Below are 21,993 nucleotides of genomic sequence, written 5' to 3'. Positions count from 1 at the left end.
TATCGCCAGCTACAGAGCTGTGTTGTAATCTTTGCTTTTAAGTGATGTTAGTGACAAAGACGTTTTCGCCCCACAGATGGACTGGATATTTTGTCAACATGTTGTGCTGGAGTCTGTTATATAATGTTTCTTTCATGAAACATTTTATTTGCAAGCTTGCCGACTTGGTGGACACGGATTACTCTAAAATAAAAGACAGCATAGCTATGCAGTCGAGTCTTGAGCTTCTCTCCTGCCTTTAATGAGTTTGAAGTAATCTCCATGTCCTCCCTTTTTCAGATGGCTACCCCAGGGAGGAGATTGTGTACAAGTGGAAAAGGAGCTCAGTGGAGGTTGGGGACATTCGCTCCTGGAGGCTCTACCAGTTCTCCTTTGTGGGCCTGAGGAACACCTCTGAGATTGTCAGGACTGTGTCTGGTAAGAAAATAAGCTGCTGAAAAATTCTAATTAAAACTCTCTTTTATTCAGTTAGGACAGTCAGGGTTTCTCTAGCATGTGAGGACTGCAAGTCAAGCACCCATCATAAATCATGATCAGTCTTTACCCAGCATAGGTAATCTCTCATGTGACGTGCAGTAGAATTTCATACATAAAAACCTTTGAATGCATCAGTGTTTTTATTTGGCGGACACATCTATACATCGTATTACCATAGAAAGTTAATCATTCCCACAGAACCACCACTCTTTGTCCTTGACTGATCTTTAACTAGTTACAGCACATGTGTTGGTAGCTGTTGCTGTCGGGTACAGCGTGAACATTTAGAGAGACAGAGGGATGATCCATCGTGGATTTTATTCATTTTTAGAGCCCACTGCTTCAAGTAAACTCCATAAGGGCTACCTATGGCTCGCTTCCCCTTCAAGATCGATAGACAGACGTTCAATAGAATTTTTTTGCTGCAGAGTGGGATGGCACTTTTCAGTTTTACACGAACTGGATAACAGTATTCAAAGATGGCATCTCATTCATCTCAGGGAATATCGCTCACTCAAGTTTTCTGTCAGTTCTCAGCATTTTTCACCATTCAACATTTTCATCCTGCTTGCATATTTTAGATATAAGATTGGAAATATCTATGGCTATATTTATATTCATAAGATGCCAGTGAGAGACTGATGTATTTAATGGTTGGCAGGGAAATGCGATCCTTGTGAATGCATTAATGCCTGCCACAGAGATTAACTTTAGACCAGAGAAAAGTTCCTTCTCATTAGATTAGCTGCTTTATCCAGAGGGACTGAAAGTTACAGTAAATGTCTGTTTTGTAAATGCAATTAAAACATTCTCTTGTAATCTCTAATGTTAAATTGCTTGGAAGGAAGGGCAGCAATTGCAGCGTCTATTTGCCCCAACTGTCAACTTTTAATTATATGTTTCTGAAAGAGTTATTTAAAAACATGGATGTACAAGTAGTTTTTAGCTTTAACTCCTGTTATATTCATTTAATTGAAGTCTGCTTGTCTTTATCATCGCTTGCAGATAGGACATCTAGTTTGGTATACTCAGTAGGCGTACAGCTTTACAGTTTTTAGAGTCCAGCAGTAAAAAAAGAAAAGTTGTAAAGTGAAACACCTAGTATGGCTGGTTTTAAATGCCCTTAAAATGTGGTTTATTGTTCTCTACCTTTTGTTGTTCTGTTTTTATTTATTTTTTCTTTCTTTTTGTAGGGTAGGTGCAGTTTATAGTGTTCATTTTAAAAGTTATAGAGCTAACATTAGAACAGTTTATAATGCCAGATGGTGGAGGTGGAATGCTCTCCTCTGACAAACAGTTAATTTGGAGGTTATATATTGTGTATTGTTTTTGAAGTGCTTGCTGGGGGAGTAAAAAGCTGTTACTGCTGTTAGGTAATCCATTATTCTCTAAATGTGACAAATAGAAACTGTGACAAAACACCGTGAAGCATCAGATCTTTTAAATGTTTTTTTTTGTCTTTCCTTTTGCCACATTCCTTTTGAACAAAATAAAATTACTTTCATAAAATAAGAATCATTTAATTATCTAACGGCATGCACACTGCTGTTGTAAATCTTTATTTTCAGCTTGTTCTGTGACATATACATACTTGCATGCACTCATATACAAAGTACCCACAGGAGTTACTGAATTCACCCAGCCATTGTATAATTTGCCACAGTTTAGCAGAATGTCACCAAGTGTTATGTGCATGCACACTCTCTGACACACAAAGCAGCATAAAGAGTATTCTGGTGTAAGTAGAGGATGTGCATCACAATGCCAAATGCTTAAACTGTATTTGTGTAAGATAATTTTAAAAAAAAGAAAGAAAAGTCTTTGGATTTATTTATTTTTTTTCGTTTTTAATGAATGAATGTTTAAAGTGACAACATGAAAAGGCAATCTATGTAAGAGGATGAGCTGTAGTGGAGAATTTTCAGAGTCCTCTGCCTCTCTCTCCTTTTGATCTGGGTTGTTATTTCCACAAACCGCCATCTGCTCTCTTGTCATAGCAGAGAACCTTGACTGTGGCTGAGAGACCTCTTGTCTCATTTTGCAGTCAGTTTGGGTATCTGACCTGCTTCAAGATTCGTGAACACAACATCTGTCTCAAAAAGCAGTCAGTTAGGGCATTATAATTACCCACTCATCTCAACTGTCACGCAATGCATAGCGCGGGACTAATACTTTATATGCTGCATCATATTCAGCCCTATTAAGCTTTCTGCTTAGGTTTGAAAATAATAATAATAATAACAATGATTCTAGAAATCTCCAAAGCTGGTGATCTAGTTGTTTCTGCATCATTCCCTTGATCGTTGCAGTTCTAAATCCACATCTTTGAAAGTAGATTTTAGAAAGTAGAGAGTCTGCTTTTTAATTCCACTGCAGTAAATTCAATAGAGAAGTCGTTTGATGTTCAATGCAGTGCATTACTTTTTCGCTAGACACTAAAAGTGAAGTCTCTCTAAAGTAATGTCTTGAATAAATATGATGTAGCCACCCATTGACTTTAAAACAGCACGAGTTCATTCAGGTTCAGTTCACCGAGGCGCAGCTTTTCAAGGTAGGGTCGGTAGAGCCTTTATGACTCTGGTTGTATGTTTGGGATCACTGTCACGCAGCAACATGAAACTTGCACACCTTCCTGATTGTACATGTCAAGTGCCTAAAAGCCTTTGCACAGTAATGCGTAATTTTATTCTGACTTTTGAATTTCATTATATAGCATTTCGTTTTTAATTTTCTCTTTTTTATTTTATCCAAAAATGCATTAAAATGTCACATATATATAATTATACATGTAGAATGTGACATTTATGTATTATATATAAATATAACTATACTAGTGTAATCCTTCTTATGGTTGAAAGATATCCTACAAATGATATATTTTGCCTTTTTTATGTCGTTTTTATGTCATGACGTTGTTTCTCTGGCGATTGCTGCATTTTCTAATTGCAGCAGTGGACTGCAGACTAAAGTGTAGTGAACAGGATGACTGCCCTTCAGTTGGATCGCCGCCAGCTAAAAAGATTATGTGTCTTTGCCCTCCCCGGTGGGTTATAGTTAGTTACAGTTATTCTTTTAAAACCTTATTTTAATTTCATTTCAAGCTCTGTGTTGAATCAGTTGAACTGAGTCGAAACAGGTCAGGTAAGGAAACAGAGGGACACATAATGGTAAGCTAAGCAGACAGGCATTCAGGTGAATTGGCCCATTCCAGACAATGATGACTGTAGCAAATAGCCAGAGGAAGAGATTGCCTCTCATTTTGTGGGACAATCCAATCTCTCCCAGGCTCAACTTGTCACAGCACTGTTCTCCCACACTAATGTATTTGCTTTTTTCCTGAGTATTATTTAAAAAATATATGAATAGATCATAAAAAAGTGCATTATTAAAGAATGATTGAGTGATATTGTAAGTGCAGGGGCTGGGGGCACATGACATCTGCAGTTGCATTGTATCATTTTATAAAGGCTATGTCTGTTTTTATTTGGTTTCTCTTCTGTCCCTCAGCCAGTGTCCAAAGGCTTGGTCTCTCAACTTGTCACGTCACATCAGGGCTCTCTGTATCGCCTGCAAGCCTATACCTGCATGTTCAAACACAAAGACACATGCATTTACATTCATGCACACACTCAAAGGGATACAAGGAAAAAATATTTTATTGTGACAAGCATGAAGGGTTAAAAGTAGACCAGTGGGCAGGATAGGGAAAAGATAGATGCAGAGGATTTGAATGTCAGACAGCCGAGGCACTACGGGCAAAGCTAACCTTACAGTTAACCCCTCAGTGACCTGGTTAAGCATGGTTCCAGAAGCTCCATTCACCCATCTGCCATGCTGGAGTTCAGTGATAATCAGAAGCGCAGATAAAAACAGCAAGTAAGGATGCTGAAGGTTGTTGAATGGGGGAAGGAGAAGACAACAAAATAGAGAGCAGTGAAGGGTGGAACGGAGTGGTGGTTGTAGCATTTATCTGTCTGCAGTAAAACATTATTGCAAAGAATCAATGATTCGCACATTTGCAAAGATCAGGTGCACAGGGATGCGAGGCTTTACTGTAGTTTGGAAGCTTGTGTCTTATTTAAAACATAACAAGATAAAGATATATTGTCGTATCGTGATTAATTGTTATATGCAGTGCGCGTGCAGGGAGTGGCTAAACAAGAGGGGTGTGGCAGTGTTGATACATTAGGGAAGCAAGTGTGTGAGAAGAGAGCGAGAGAACAGAGATAAATGTTGCGTTATGAGTAAAGATTTTTTTCTTTTAATCAAGAAATGATTTTTATTCCAGTTCTGCTAAATCACATCACCTGTGTGTTGCATTTACTTTAACTGTGAAATATCACCACAATAATATTTATAACCATAGTCAGAGAAATGAGCATATAAAGTCTCTTAGATGGGCAAGGTGTTTTTCCTTCCAAGCATAAAGGAAATCAATGCCATTAGCCGTCTTTCCTTTTTGCAGCTAACTTTACTTTCCTTAGTAGTGAATGTGAGACGTTCTGGGCCGGACATGAGGTGGTTAATTTCCTGTCCTTTTAGCTGAGCACAAATATATCCTTTGTGCATCAGCCAGTGGAACATATCTGTGTGTGTTTGACAGTATGAGTGCTTTGGTCCGTGCCTTTGTCCATGAATTATTGCATGTTTTTTTGTGTCCATTTGCTTGCATGCACATTTCAGCATGTGCTCCCAACTGGATATGAGCCTTTTTTTAATGTATTGGAAGCTATTCTTAGAGTGACCTTCCAAAAGCCATGCCGTGCAGTGCAGTGCTGTTGTCTGTGTGCGTCCGCCTGTGTGATTTAGGTTGAGTGGAGAAAGCCCAGGGACACATCAGTGGCCTTCTCCAGCTTACAGAGCTCCTCAGTTTGAAGATGATTCTTTGATGGGGCAAATCTGGAGGCATTGTGGTCGAGAGGAAGTGACTTAGAAAGAGGAAGCAGTCAGCAATGAAAATGCATGAAAACACACATGCACAAGAACACATATATACATTCATATACAGACAGTTGCTTTAAAGTGATAAGGGTTTCCGCTAATAGCATGACAAAGAAAATCAGTCTTGCATCTTTAGCCCTGTAGCTCTGTAAAAGGCATTCAACATCGATTCCTCAGGCACCCACAACTTGACAACTCGAAAATACAGGTTCACCGAAACAGATCCGAACTGTAAAATATTTTATGCTAAATTTGTTGTTTTCCCACGTCATCTGGACTTTTTTCTCCACCCTTCTCTCCATATTACATTTGAGTCATCTTACATACAGAACCCCCAAAAGTTTTTTTTTTTTAGAAGTTATTAATATTTTAGTTCTGTGTTGGGGGTAAATCACATTCAACAGGGTTTTATTTTTAAATATAGATAAAATTATTTTTTAAATATATTTTAAAGAAACATGACAAAGATGTGAAGATGTTGCATTGATGTCTTGCTATTCCAGATCAGGCAAGGTTATTCTTATGTCACATATAGGTTCAACTGCAGAAATTCAAGGCAATGTAAAGATGAAAAATGACCAAGTTTCATAGAAGCTTGTACAGTTGAGACAAGAATGCCTGTCACTGCCTGCCAGGGTTAATTAAAGAAAACATGGAATGAGACAAAAGGCAATAAAACTAACTAAATTGGGACTTTGAATCCCTGATCAAATAACACACAATATGATCCAGAATGCTGTATGAAATTATTTCACTTTATTTTACTTTCTAGTGGATAAGTTGGTGATGAAAAGCAAATCAGCATCATATATATATATATATATATATATATATATATATATATATATATATATATATATATATATATATATATATATATATATATATATGTATGTATATATATATATATATATATATATATATATATATATATATATATATATATGGCGATGGTTCTATCTAAGGCCTCAGTCAGCAAGTGGCTGCTGGAGGATGGTGGCAGTTGGTGTGAAATGGGTTGCCAAAGCAACAGTCACATAAGTCAGTGAAGTGACAACAGTTTGCTAGGAAAGATGTGTGTTCCTCGACAGGTCGGCAAGTAGTTGCTGGTTTGTAGGTGAAATTGATTGGAAAGAAGTGTAGAGTGCTGCTCCGATAATCTCATTGTGATTGCTTTGGTCACTACCAGATAGCAGCAGTCACCCACAGTTCGCATGCAAGATACCTACTTGTCTGCAAACATTTGCCAACTCCTCATTGAGCAGCTTTGAACTTGCAAAAATACAACACAAACCAGAACCTGATAACATGTGGTCACTGGCCAGTCTAGAGCGTGTGTGACTGAAGGCTTAGAGGTTTATAGTTTCTAAAGGGTTAAGAAGCACTGAAACAATCTATTATCCATGCTGTGACTCTGTTGCAGTACTAACGACTCTCCCTAATCCTCTCCTACCCCACCCCCTCTCACTGTGAGTTCTCCCTCTTGCTTCTGGTTGATGGGTGTGATGGGCAGGAGTGGGAGTGAAAATGCTCTGACTCAGCCAGAATTCTCCTTTTGTGAAGTCAAATACGAGTTCAGACTCCCCCCATCCCCTCCCCCATGCTCCATATACACATTCCATACACCTGCCCCATACACTAACAGTATTCATATTTACGAGTGTTGGCTCTATAGAGTCCCTCCGCCTCCAGCCCTTCTCCCTTGTGCACTCCTACAAAGAGATGATTTTTATTTTGGACCTGGCGTATTCCTGTGTCCTACTTTGTATGCATCCTCCCCTCCCCCTCTGTTTATCGCTCTCTTTCTTTCTGCCTTTCTCAGTCAACAGTCTAATAAGCCAGTAATTAACACCTGGAAAAAAAGATGAAAAAACAGGGAATGGGGATAGGCCATAGGAGAAGAGATTGCGTTGAGAAAATAAGACTCTTGTTTCCCTCCTCATTGATCACCTGCATGTAAAAGGCTGCCTGTGGGGACATGAAAGGAACGCAGATTTAGAAAAATAGATTTTTCTGTTTTTAAATCTGTCTGAGATTTTATATTGTCAGTCCAATCTGTGTTAGATATTTGTTATTTTGTGGTGGACAGACCATACAGAACACAGGGAGAAGAACTGAAGACAGTGAGTGATAGTAGCTGGCAGACAGAATAATGTTATCAAAGGCAGCACATTGCTTTGTCTATGCAGCCTGACAAAGTCTTAACATCTTAACATTAATACTTGAGTGTCACTGCCCTCTCACATTTTTAACTGCGTCTAGTGATGCCAAACGATGCTACAACACTAGTGTTATTCATTATTATTTTTTCTATTTAAAAGATTGAGCCAATACCAAAAGAAAACTATTAGTATAAATTATTATGAAGAGCAAAAAAAAAAGTCCATTGTAAGAGAAGATGTAGCATAGATAATGGATTAAGCATTAAACACAATACTTTCACCTTTGGAGCATTAATCTCAACATTCATGCACCGTTATTGTGCTCATTTTTCTTATGTGGTGGATGGAGAGACTGGGGGGTAGAATGCACATGCATGTGTACATGTGCGTGTGCACACACAAATGGATGTGCATGCAGGCACCCTTCCAGTTTGTCTCTCAGAGAGTGCTTTTATGGGAAAAAGGGCTATATATTTCTACCTTCTACAGTTTTAAGGCCAGGGCAATACAAAGTGATATTTTTAATCGATCGTTATGTGTAATGTAGTGGTATGGATGGCCAGAAACTTGCTTTAAATTTCATGTCCTGGGTCATCACAAAGAATTGTGGAGAAGGAGGGATTTTTAGCTATTTTGCAGCTATTACTAAATCCTAAATGTAAAAATGCAAATGAACTTCTGGGATCTCTTCTTGTGACCCGGTTTAGATGGATGCAGATGGTCTGGAGGCTAAAAGCAGCTCAAAGCAGTTCTGCTCTGTGGAGCAATTGTTCCTAGGGCAAGCCCCTCATTGCTCAATAAACTGTTATAAAGTTTCGTGCCAGAGCCCTAGTTATTCTTCCCAGTCAGCTTATTAGCCTTGGGTAATAATCTGCAACTTAGTGTTTCAAAGTAATTAGCCACAAGGCTAGATTTTTTGTGAAATACTCAGTGTCTGGCCAGTTAATATACACCATAAGAGGATAAAACTTACAGTTGCCATTAAACAGAGTAAGCAGACTCCCATGAATAATAATCATAGTGACACCGCATGGCACCTCACCCAAACTCTAAGCACCCACTTAACAGTTTTTTTTTCTGTTACTGTATCAAAACTCTTTAGTATCAATATGTCATATGTGGCATAAGATATTACAATACACATCCTTGGAAGGAGCATGTTATGCTAATAAGGCTAATACACACAAGCAGACCTATTACTGGTAAGGTTAACATAGGTTGCAGTGAAATTAAATCTCAAGTCACCCCAGCTTGGACTCTGTTTACAAAGAGGATTAACCTTCCTTTACATGAATATTTTAGCTTCAGTGAAACTATCCAAGAGGCGCAATGTACATGCAAGATAACTGGAATAATGTGCAAATCTAAGCACCCGGAGCACATTTGCCAAATAGATATATTCCAATAAAAATGCTGTTTTTAAGAAAGTTTTTTCATGCAAGATTTTTAGATTGTTAAGGTATTTAAGACAGCACCACTTAGACTGAGTATACATAAGCATAAATTAGTGTTATAGTTTTGGGCAATAAAGTTCATAAGCCAGATATAATTAATAATACTGAAAGCTTAAAACCAGTTATCTAAAGCTCTTATCTGTAATAGCCCAAAGCTATTGGCAATACAATGAGCACTGATTGTCTTGTCTCACAGAGTATTTCTCTGAGCTTATCCATCCAATATACATTTAAACATCCATATACTGTGGACCAGTATATTGTGCCATTATATCTGAAAATTCTTGCTATATATATATATATATATATATATATATATATATATATATATACATTTTATTTAATTTTTAATTTTCAGGCAGTCGATGATCCTTTAAACCTGACACTGCGATAACATAATATCTAGTAAATGCTGATTAACTGCTCTCAGTGTTTTCAGTCCAAAACTCAAGTAAATAACTGAATCCCTACTTGGACAAAAGCAAGGGGTTAGAATCTGCTCTGATCAGTGAGTCTGTTAAGAAATAAGGAAATTACAATTTCCAAATTTGTCAGTGTCATTTTATGTTCTGATATTTTAAAGCAAGTCTTAAATCTATTGCTGGCATTTCTAAAAGGGATCGGGAGGTACCTATAGATTTCTCTTCAGTTGAATATTTGATGACAAAATCTTAATGCTCTGATGTTTTTACACTTGATTGTTTCTTACTTATGCAAATATATGCTCTGCCACCATGTCCTTGAATTTTAGATTTAGCCGGAAAGCTTTCAGACACTCAGACATAAAAATAGTTTAGCTGCTGTTAATTATTTAAATTGAACAACTTGTTATTTTTGCTGTGTGTGTATATGTGTATGTGTGTGTGTGTGTACCAAAGCAAAACATAAAAGCTAAATCATAAATATGCGCTTTACTATATTACTGAGAACAGTTGCAAATATTCTCCGCTTTTTTTTCTTTCTGACTACATGTCTAGAAGTATCAAGTCAACAGTTCATTCGTGTGTGTTTTTAGACTTTACTTTCCTTTTTAAAATACAAATATGAAGCTAAACTGATTAGCTCCCCTTACTTACGGCTTCTGAAAAAGTCCTCTGTGATTATTAGCCGTGCTATCTCTGTTCTTGTCACCTTTTACCAGACGACTTGTTTATTTTGAATTGTAGTCAAACTGTTTTTTTTTGAAGAAGCACAAATAAGTCTTTCCACTAGTGTCGTGACTGTTGAGTGCGAATAAGTCCTGTCACCCAGCCAAAAGTGATTAAAACAGAAAATGAGACTCGGGGTGGTGGTGGTGGGGGGGGAAGCGATGCATTAAACACTGGAATAAAACGAGTGAGAGTTTGAACTTCAAGCTTATGTAATGAGTGTGAATCGCATCTCTACTCAGTGTGTGAATAAGAAATAATGAAGCCATTTTTAGACAAGGTAAGCTGGGAAACTGATAAAATGAGGGGAGACCAAGAAATAAGTGAGGAATGTCTTGTCCTTGTTTTTAATTATGTGATATGACAGAAATAAACTCACATGTTTTAGATGCCTTAAAGATTCTTTAGAGAAATACAATATTTTACGGGGTTTGAAAAAGGATGAAACATGAACAAGATGTTCTTCATAGCCTCAGATGAAATACTTTCTACACAAAAATGTGCAGCCCACACTGGAATACCAAATTGGCATGATAGGCAGCTGTCCCTTGACCTGCTGTGGCGATTTGATTAATTATAAATGTGTTTCGTACGAGCCACTGAAGCATAAATGAAAATGTAAAATTAAAACTGCGATAATGTAGCCTCTACATTTTCAGCTTAAGGCCTCATTTTAAATAGGGCCCTTGGGTAAATACCTTGAAAATCCTTGCTTAGTGTTTTAAGTTTTATTAATTTGTGTTACCTTTCCCTTTTCTTTTTCTTTTTTTTGCTAAACTGGCCAAATAATTATATGGAAAATAGGTTCGCCAGCTTCTGACTACCTGTCATAAATCCTACAAACAGTCTTGCTCTCAATAATTTGAGAGCTATTAGTGTGTCTGGGAGAGGGATAATCATCTGTCCCTGTCACAGTAAACACAATGTTAACAACAAGGCAATCAAACTGTGTAGACTCCTGCCTGGTGTTTAATCATGCTGCTGTGTTGCCGCAGTTACTCACCATGACAATGCGGTGCTTTTTTTAATCCTTTTTTTTTTCTTCTTTTTTTCTTTTCTTTTCCTGTGACATCATCTTGCCGCCCACTGTCGGGGAAGAATAGCTTCTGTAGGCTATGGAGGCAAAATGCAAAGGGATTGCAACTAGTTAATCACTTCTACATAACCTGTAGTCATGTCAGCGAAAGTGCTGCGTTAACATTGCCTGTTCGTCTTGTTGACCCTGGCAACCAGCCGTGGCTTTACGCTGGTCATTAACAAAACTCCTTTCTTTCTCACAAACGGACAATAGCATCTGCTGTCACCTCCGATATACATGACCCTTGACAGGAGAAGAGCTCAGTAAGACAGCCTGTCAGCAGCTCTGCAGTGTGTCTGGTTTGTCGGCTTTCACTGGATGGCCAGCATGTGCCTCAGGTCCTCCCTGCCCATCCATATCTACACCAATTTAAAGCCTGGCTGCCAGCAGAATGATATTCTCATATGACATTCTTTTTCCCCTAAGGTCAGCAATCCAGAATTAAAATGTTTCATTCTTTTGACCTACTGGGGCTATTTTATAATATTGTATGGTCACACTGATTGTGTATACTCGTGTATCAAACACATAACGATAGAGCAAATGTGTGTTTATAATAAAATGTATCTACTGTTACACCACAGTAGAAGGTTCATACTGGAAGACTGATCCTCTTTTTGTTTCTTGTGTGCGTCTAATTGTATCTAGTGTGTTGTCTCTGCGGCTTTTAACAATAAAGCAACACTCTTTTCTGATGAATGATCGTGCCTGCCGAGTTTTTATTGCTTTTTGTAGATTGCATCAGCTCGAAGTAAATCACTTTTGCCAAGAAAACGTGTGATCCTAATAAAAATAGGTGAAAACATATCTTAATGTAAACAATAGTTTTGAGCTTTTTGCTGCGTGGTTGATTTTTTTTTTTCCCCACGCAGCTGTCATCACCATTCATCATTCCTAAATTATAAACAGAAAAGGTTGGGCTGAATTGATAGTGGTGCAATTATGCAATAAGACTGGAAGGGTTGGCACGAATGTCAGTGAAAGAGTGGCAAAGAAAGGAGAAAGTGAGATTTGTGTGTTACTGGAGAAGTTAGAACATGACGTTGAACGCAATGATGAAGATGAATCAAAGACTTAGTGTATCACTGAACATGTGGATATTATTAGATGCACATGGAAAGTTGTGAGATCTAATAAATAGTATCACACCTGTATTATTATCGGTAGCATTAGCAGCGTTAGAAAGGGAACGCTTTCTAGAGACACTGTGAAGATAGAAAAAACCTCATGTGTTTGAGTTAAAATTAGTTTGAGCACCTCAGTTAGAGGGAGAGTGGACATAGATGTTTAGATGATTGACATTCCAGCTCCAGCGCAGTAGAATATAACCTCATGTACACACACACACACACACAAACACTGAGCTATATCAGAGAGTACACAAGTGGACAAGTATACAAAAACTGAGATATGCAGGAATGCTGGCAAAACCAAACTTTTGTTCTTCCAACAGCAACAAATGTAAAAAGGTACAAATATCAGAAATAATTGAACTTAAAGCATTAGTCTGGTTCTCCTTTGTTGATTTTTTTAAATGCTCCTACAAGATTTTCAAAAATCTCCATGCTGTGATACTAATTCAATTACTGTTGGATTAGATGCTCATTTGTAATTACAAACGTAAACAACATAGACAGTGTAAAAGATGGTCTTAGCTGTTGTAATGTCACCCACGGATTTCTGGTATTTAAGCATTGAGGTGAACATTTAGGAATGCAACATGTGACACCGCACACTCATTGGCTGCTGATGTGTGATTAGCCGTTAGCCAATGAGCGTGTGGATTCATACCACAGATAATTCTTCACACCACTGAATGACACTTTATGGGGGATCAAGTTTAAAATTCTCACACTATTATTCCCACTTTGATTCTCTGTCACAATGGGTTGAAAATATTTCTGTAACACTGATTTTGCATATATTTAATACAAGCATCACCTCTGTGTTTGCAATGTTCGGGACAAGGCTTACAAAGCGCTGCACAACAATATACCTGAGTGTTGTGACTTTAAATCTGAGGGACTAAATTTACTTACAGTTAAAGTACGTTGTGGCGTGATGAACTTAAACTAGCCAGGGAGCTGGAAGCCATTTTGTTTTGAGTGGACTAGAGACATGATTAACAAACTGCTGCAATACTACAGGGCTGTAATGGCAGACGTTCTGATACTAACACATCGCGCTGCCAGAATAAAGGGCATCGGTCGATAACACCTCCTCAGAGTGTCTTTTTGGCAAGTGCTGCGGCCTGTAATGAAACCAGCAAACAGATGAAGAGAAGCATGGAGCAGAAGGGTCTTACACCAACCGACCTCACCCCTGTGGTGGAAACTCCATTATTGTTATGAGTCTGGGAAAATCTGAAGGAGGCTTTGTGCTGCTGACAAAGCTGAAATAAGCGTATAAACTGGAGGCTTCTCAGCTGTCAAGGGTCTCGGTTTTGGGCCCCTGCTAATGTAATATTAATAAAAACAAAACACTGAGCCGCCTGACCCCTGAGAGCAGCCTTTGTGTCTCTCCTGTAATCTTACAAATCCAGTCAGTGCACTGTAATATCTCGTGCACCTGCCTGCATCGATAGAAAACACACATGGCGATATGAACAGTTATAGTTGTGCTGCTGGGGTTATTACACAGTGCTTATTTGATGACGCCATCGATGGCCAGGTGAATGAAAGGGGTGTGTGCTGGAATACATCACGAAGATTTGGCCCTTGTGCAGTTGCTATGAGGTCTGTGGCGATATACAGCCTGCGCATGGCCGCAGACATAATAAACACTGACAGCCTCCTCGCTTTCTCTCTCTGTCTCTCATTAATGGAAAAATACACAGATGTTGGCTGTTTTCCACTGCAGTATGTGTTGTGTGCCCTTTCTCATGAGAGAAATTATTAGCCAGCTGTTCATTCCCCAGCTGCATAGGCTATGGTGTGCCATGGGTGCTTAAACACACACACACGCGCACGGAGATATATCAGAGAGTATATTCCTGCCCCACAGGTTACAAGCCATAGCGAGAGGCCAGGGGAGGTTCTTGACACAGTTAATTGTGTGATGTTAATCAATTAGCAGACATCTGACTGAGCTGGAGGCCAGCAGCGAACTGTCATTAGACTCCCAGAAACAGACAGGTGCATTGGTAGACAGCAAAAAAAAAAAAGGACAGTAGCTATTGGCAAGTAAAGCTGTGTTGTAAAGCTGAGGCAACGTGTGTGTTTGTGCGTGTTCCAACATGACTGTCTTTCTATTTAGATGATCATGATCAATTCAACCTCATTACAGGATGTTAGATTCACATTTGAAAAGTGTGTGTGTGAACATTTGTGCATTTGCGAGTCCTCGCATGTTTGGCACGCATGCTTAGCATGCATTTTAAACAGGCAGGCTAGATCATCCATATTGTCGGGGTCAGGTCTTTCTGGGCTCAGCTAACCTCAACCTTTTAACACCCAACATCTGCTTGAGTCAGCTAGCCAGCCCAGGGATGGCTCATCATCAGCTGGACGGTGGTGTTCATGTTCCGGCTAAATACTGGCAGGAGACAAGCGTTTGTGTTTGTGCATCCAAGCAAGTCCAGCTTCAGCTCTCTGAATCGCTCTGTTCCATTTTAGATCTCAGGTTGCCTTGGGCAGACATGCAGTCAAGACTGTGGTTACACAACATTAAGTATTGAAGACCTAACAGTTTGTCTAATCTATGCTTGGTGTTTCTGTCTTGACAGCATTCTTTGAGCTGCCTTCTTCATAAGCAGACAGTGTGAAATTGCTTAACTCGCACTGGTCCTACAGTACTTCTGTATGTACTGTGAATCAGTTCTTGATACTAATCACTCTTCTCAGTTCTGCATATTTTACACTACATGATAACATAAATAACGCACACAGTAAACTGTATGCTTCGTGTGTTATCTTCCTGATGCCTTGTTATACATTTCCATGCTCTCACTCTTTTTACCCTCTTCTTGTATTGTATGTCTGTCCAGGAGACTATGTGGTGCTGACTGTGTACTTTGATCTGAGCAGGAGAATGGGTTACTTTACAATCCAAACGTACATCCCATGCACACTTATTGTTGTCCTCTCCTGGGTCTCATTTTGGATCAACAAGGATGCAGTGCCTGCCAGGACATCATTAGGTAAGGAAAAAAAACATGATGTCATTGCTGCCTCTGACTGTTTAAAGCAAAAGTATGCAAGTTCATCAGCAAAGAAAAATGAATATGAATTAAATGTTTTTGCTTTTTTTGTTCTTTTATAGATATGTCTCCTTTGTGTAAAAATCACAAGGCTTTATCAGAATTGCTTTAATTCTTTTTTTTTCAATCAGTCCACTTAACCCTGACACAATCTTTGCTTTAATTACTCCCCCTGGTAAAACACATCTGACTTCTGTGGTGATTAGGCAGCACACTCATATTGTAAAACAGTCTGCTCAAGCTTCCCATTTCTTGTTGTTCTTTTCATTTTGTCTTCTCTTTTCACATACGCTGTTTCCAGTCAGGGGCAACACATCTGCTTAGGAATCTAGTGCATCTTGATTAGAAGAGCCTGTCCTAGCACATATGTTTGCACGCATGCCTTAATGAGGCATTAATTATGCAATGCAGAAAGGAAGATGCAGAGATGCCTCGTCAGCACAATAATAATGCAGGTGGCTTTCTCACAGAATGCAAAGAGGCACCCTGCATGTACCAAGGGGAGGGGGGAAAAGGAGAATTTCAAGAGAATTTTTCAGGTTTTGAACTTGCCCTAATGGACATTCTCAAAGGTTTTCTTGTGATGGAGTAAGAAAAAATATTCTTTTGTCAGCTTTTTTTAGACCCTCGAGGCTCCAAAACCTGACCTGAAGTCCATGTGGTGTGATTATTAGTATTAGAAGGAGTAACTTTATGTAAAATAATCCCTTCTGGCCAAAAATCCCCTTTCCACCTTCCTACCATCACTGCTTTGTCTGTCATTAATCTTTCTAAAAATAGGTTGTTTTCTTGTTTTTCAGCCTCTGGAGTCCAGACGTGATTTGCAGTTGTAGTAATAACACAGTTAATTCCCTGCTAAAATTATACCAAGAGGGAAATGTCTTAATTTCCTTTTTAAAACATGATGCAGAAGGTGCGTGGAGCCTGGTGGCTAGGAAGCAGATTAATTCAGATGACATAATTCATAATCCTTCAATGCCATCCAGAAATATATCAATTCACTCACAGTACTACAGTGTTAATCTTGGCGCAGACTGATATCCTTCAGGCCACATTAAATTTAGACATAAATCATCTTCTTTATATACGAAGCGAGTCCCCTAACACGTATGGTCTATTTAAAAGGGAGGAAGAAGGCGGGCTTGTTAGTTGCTTTTTTGTTGGTGTTTGGGGATTGTGATGGTGTTGTTGGTAATCTGCTGTGTATGTGTACTTACAAACACATTTCCTCGTCATGTGCCATCACTCTGCCTCCATCTACATCATCATTAGAGCCCAACAGAGTGAGTAAAAGGGTTAGCAGATGGTGGATATAGCAATGCAGTATGTCACTGTTGTGGTCAATTGCAGTTGAAATGTCATCCAGTAAGTAGCTATGTGGATCAAGGCAACAGTAAAACAGCTGCTCGCTATTCCCACATGGCTATTCCAGTGTTAAGAGCTAACAAATCAAAAGACACTTTTTTTTAGCCTTTTATACTGATACAATATACAGTGCATAGACATCATGCATATGAAGAGAGCATTTTTAAACATATAATAGGAACTTGGGATGTGCAAATTATACATAGCAAGAATAATCGAACTTGTAATCTGTCATTATTTAAAACTGGTCTGATTGTTTTCCTTTTTCCTGTTATTTTATTACCAGGCATTACCACAGTGCTGACCATGACCACATTGAGTACTATTGCCAGGAAATCTCTTCCAAAAGTTTCCTATGTGACAGCCATGGACCTCTTTGTGTCTGTCTGCTTCATTTTCGTCTTCGCCGCACTTATAGAGTACGGCACACTGCACTACTTTGTCAGCAACAGAAAGCCGAGTGCCAAAAAGGACAAGAAGAAGAAGAATCCGGTGGGTGTCTTTCCAAAACTAAACTGAACTTTTTTTTTTCATTTTTAATCATTAGGAGTTTCTCAACTATGGATCTTCGAATTAACAATGAGACCACAAATAACGTTTTAAAATTAAGTGTTTACTATTTCTGTGATGTGTATTTTAAATTATTAGTTAGATAAATGGTCAGATTATCACTTCACATGTTTTTTCCCCTCCCCCACTCTGTTACAGTACTGGAATAAGGTGCAAAAAAGCTCTACAGTGCTTAGAATTCCTAAGACAGTATTTTCCCAATGGCCGCCACCCCAAATTACTCAATGAGTAATGCAAGCAGGTCAAATCTTTCATAATCCTCTACACATCTGCTACAGTTGTAATTTAGATCCAGGTCACATGACAGTTGAGTTGCCTCATACTTTACAAGTCTTAAGCTCCCAAGAGATCATGCCAGCTCAGTTTAAGGACCATGATCTCTGACCTAATATTTTGGAGGATGTTTATGGTATATAGCAAAACTAGCAATTTTTCTCTAATCATTTAAAGTTGATTTGTGTAAGAGGAACAATTTTTAATTAAAAAAATGTTTAAATATACCTCTGGTGGTATTTACTTTATGGCAAGACAAAGTTCCAGCCATTTTTTGGGGGGGAAGGATAATAATTGTTTTAACAAGGCTTTTCAGTGAAAGATATTAGAGCTTAAATCAAGTACACCACCATGTGTTGATGAGAATCATTCAAATGAAAAGTGGTGAAAATTGAGGTGATCTAGCTGTAGGCTCTGTAACTAAGGTTTTGCATATAGTCAGAATGTCTTCCGGGTGAATAAAGGAATAATGAAGTGGAAGGTGTAGTGCTAGTTTGCTATTTCAGAGGGGAAGACCAAGTCAAGCAAAGAGAGGCTTTCTTTTTTTCTTCCATTTTAGTATTTCATTACTATTTGCTGTTTCAGCTACATGTGATATGACCCTTTGAAGAATTTGAAATATTCTCAGGAATTACAATTAAATAAACTACGTATAGTGACACCGACTACAAAGCTAGTGAAGTACTGTGTAATTAAAAACTTGAAGATACGATGAAGTCACAGTCGCAAGGAGTTTGTAAAGCTTGAATTAAAGTGGATGTAATGTTTTCCTAAGGCAGTGCTGGCCTAAGAAGCATGTAAAATACATGTATCCTACCATACATCTCCCCCTGTGTCCGTTCATAATATGTATGTCTCCTTGCAATATATATCCTCTCTTTCCATTTTGAGTTAAATAGTGCAGTATGTGTAATTATCACACATTTTCTTTGTGTTTCTCTTTATTTTTTATGGTTATTTTCTTAATTCTCTGTTTACATGTATTCTGTGTTTTTGTTCTGTTTTGTTTTGTCCTGTTGTGTTACTCTCTTTCAATTCCACATATTCTTTTTCTCCTGTTGGGACAAAAGCTCCTCCGGCTCTTTTCCTCAAAGGTATATTGCCTGTGTCTGACTGCATGTGTCTGCTGCATTTTGGCTCTCTGAGCCCCCAGTACCTCACTGCTTTTTTCTGTCTGTTCTAAAGCTGATACACCTCTCTATATTCCCTCTTTATCTACCTGCATTCTTACTGTACTCCTCCTCATTTACTAAATAGGTATCACAGATAGCATTAAAAAGGGCGCTCTGCAGTGCACAGTGCGGAGGCAGCCAGCCAGACATACTTGCAGTGTTTAAAATTCAAATAAGCATCCCACACATCCCATGTCAGGAAGAATGTAATATTCCAGGCTCAGTGTGGACTTAATTCTGGCTCCCTCTGTCCTGTTTCACTCTTTGTTGTTGTTGTTACCACAGCGAACTAGCAGCTGCTACAATAGCTTCCTCTTCTTTCCCTTCTTCTGCCAGTTAATCTATACCTGTGTGTTTGTTGGGCTTCTCAACCTGACGCTTCCTATAGAGTCAGCAGAGCCTTAACAGACTGAAATAGACAACCCATGCAGTGTGCTAGGTCTAAATTAAATTGGAAACCATTTAAAGGATTAACACACAGTGAGACAAACACCTAACAAGCGTCCAGGGTAGGCGAAAGCAAGCAAAGATTTAAATTTAGCTTAAACCACAAACTGCTGATACTTTTCTAGACTAAATAATTTAAAGTAAGATTAGTTAGATTTCCAGGAATCTAAATGTGTTGTTAAAAATCACCACTTGCAATGTGGAAACACTACTACAAATTATCAGCTTAAGCTAGATAAGCAGTATTAATCCTGAGTGTTTCTGAATCTTTTGTCTTCTCAGAGCGGTTGTCTCCTTTCAGTCGGTTAAAGCTGCAAATGCCACTGTGTTGGTTCTTTGTTTTTATTTCTTTATATCTTTTGCTAACACCGACTCAGCATTGCCCAGCTTGACCAGGCCATGCGGCGGGATGCTGTTAATGCTCCTTCTGCTTGAGCTTCCACTGCGCTTTCTTCAGTGCAACCAATCCCCCTTTGAGAATGGAGCCATAACCTGCTCTGCTAATCCCGTCATTAACTTCACATATGGTCCGTTAAGAGGACAAAATGCTGAAACTAACCTGTGCGTCATTTTGTTGTGGTTATGTATCCTTTTCAAAGGGTCAGCAGATTTTTGCACTAGTGCTGGGCAATTTCAGTTTCAGGGAATGAACATTATTTTGAGCTGTATTTTAAGCTTGTTTATGGTTGCATGCTTACAGCAGATAATGAGGTGTATTAAACTAAAACTGCATTTATATTATTCTTTTTTCTTTTGCAGTAAACATGCCTTTTCTATATACTATATTGAAAAGGAACAAAAGCAATAATGAGGCAGATGAAAACAAAAAGCATTCGCCGTTTTGAGATGGTTGTTAACTCATTAAAAGTGTTTATATTCTCACAAAACAGAATATGAATTTGTGTTGTAAACTATAATTGGAGTGTAAGTGCAGTCACTTATAGACTACACTGGCACTCCAAATATGGAGTGCAAAATTATAGATTATCGTCCCTGTTAGCTATCTATAGTCTCTCCATAATGGAGACAATATCTGAGAAATAATCTAAATCTTTAGTTTTTACAGTGGGAGAGCATACGAAATTCTTGGAGTACACTTAACTAACAGACTCCTTTTAAAGCATGAGGCTGACACCCTAGTTTATCAGCAAGGTCAAGGAAACTTTTGTCAAAGGGAAGAAAAGCATTTAATCTGCCAAGCAGCAAGACTTCCAATTTGTGCAAAGGTGACATGGCATTTGAAGATAAAGGCTAATGAAAATGGTCTATTTGAATACTAATTGTCTCTCTTTAGAATGACAGGACCAACAAGTGACTGATGTCACTGTCCTATTTTAGAAACCTTAACAAATGAAAGCCGTGTGCCCTGCAGTGGTGAGCACAGATTGAAAAGAGGGTTTATTTTAACCCATCTAGTTACAGAAAGAGTAGGTTGGAAAAATACTGAGCTTTGTGCTGCATAATTGCCAGCACATGCTTTCTCTTAGCTACATGATGCATCATAAGCCAGTTACAACATATCTCTTAAATGAATTTTCAGAAAAACATCCATTCTGTTCCAAAATCACTGAGTGTTAAAAAGATCTTTAAAATGTCACAGAACAAAATATGAATAATCATCTGCTTTCGTTGACATTTTGTAGGATTATTTAATGTAATGTTTTGAATGCAGAGCATCACAATAAGAAATGGAGGGCCCATTGCCCAGCACTAGCTTTGTATAGCTGGCAAGTAAAGCAGTATGGACCACTGTACTAAAATTTAACTGATTGCTTCAGCTGCCTATTACACCCTAGCCCAAAGGTGTAATTTGCATCATGGGTTCCATGGGGATAGACCCTTTGTCATTTTAAGCCTCACTAATTACAACTACAGGTGGTAGTTATAGGTCTATTTGTATTTCTTGACGCTAAAAGGGTCCATTGGCAAGTTAAAGGTGCAAATTACATTCTGCTGACTAATGACTGAAAATGAAGAAGAAGACAAAAAATGGTAGCTCAAATGAGGTCCCTTGTTATGTCAGTGAAGTCTTCATTAGAGCTTTCTCAGGTTCTGGTGGCTAATTGCGTCATTTTGTCCTGTTAAATGCAGACACCCACGGTGGACATCCGTCCGCGCTCGGCCACTGCCATTCAGATGAATAACGCCACGCACATGCAGGAGCGAGACGAGGAGTACGGCTATGAATGTCTGGATGGAAAGGACTGCACTAGCTTCTTCTGTTGTTTCGAGGACTGTCGCTCCGGAGCCTGGCGGCACGGCAGGTTGCACATTCGCATCGCCAAGATAGACTCTTATGCACGCATCTTTTTCCCCACTGCATTTGCTCTCTTCAACCTGGTCTACTGGGTCTCCTATCTCTATCTCTAGGCGCAGGTGTGTATCCAGCCTTATCATACAGTCCATTACATTCTACATATGCTCTGCGCCAATGAGTGACTTTATGGAGGAGGGGACCCACTGAAATACCCAGAGATTTGATTATAGCATTTCTTCTATTTCTTTTGTTTTAATCCAATTAAATCTCGTTTATTTTATCAAAGAACTCTGACAGACATTGCAAATGTTGTAGCATTACATTTAACTGGTGTGAAAAGGTTTATAGATGTGTTGAGGAACTATGGATTGTGTAAGAGATCAAACAAAGTTTTGTTTCATTTTCACCACTTTATTTTTGAATTAGAAATTTGAAAGATACGTCTCAATGG

At 38.6% G+C, this 21,993-nt stretch overlaps 1 protein-coding gene across 1 annotated transcript in view; it reads left to right on the top strand.

Moving 5' to 3' along the window:
* gabrg2 (gamma-aminobutyric acid type A receptor subunit gamma2) overlaps window positions 1–21,655 on the top strand; it is a 39,833-nt gene extending 18,178 nt beyond the window's left edge. The window contains exons 6-10 of the mRNA XM_085363975.1: window positions 280–417; window positions 15,246–15,398; window positions 17,110–17,315; window positions 18,737–18,760; window positions 21,377–21,655. Coding sequence (XP_085220101.1) covers window positions 280–417; window positions 15,246–15,398; window positions 17,110–17,315; window positions 18,737–18,760; window positions 21,377–21,655 — 800 coding nt within the window. The remainder of the gene's footprint in view (window positions 1–279; window positions 418–15,245; window positions 15,399–17,109; window positions 17,316–18,736; window positions 18,761–21,376) is intronic.
* The last annotated feature ends 338 nt before the right edge of the window (window positions 21,656–21,993 follow it).

The sequence above is a fragment of the Diplotaxodon limnothrissa genome, linkage group LG10 (genome assembly GCF_057381915.1).
Source record: "Diplotaxodon limnothrissa isolate DT_005_m linkage group LG10, D_limnothrissa_male_GT1.1, whole genome shotgun sequence".
In the NCBI taxonomy this organism is placed as follows: Eukaryota; Metazoa; Chordata; class Actinopteri; order Cichliformes; family Cichlidae; genus Diplotaxodon; species Diplotaxodon limnothrissa.
This window is presented reverse-complemented; position numbering and strand designations above follow the sequence as displayed.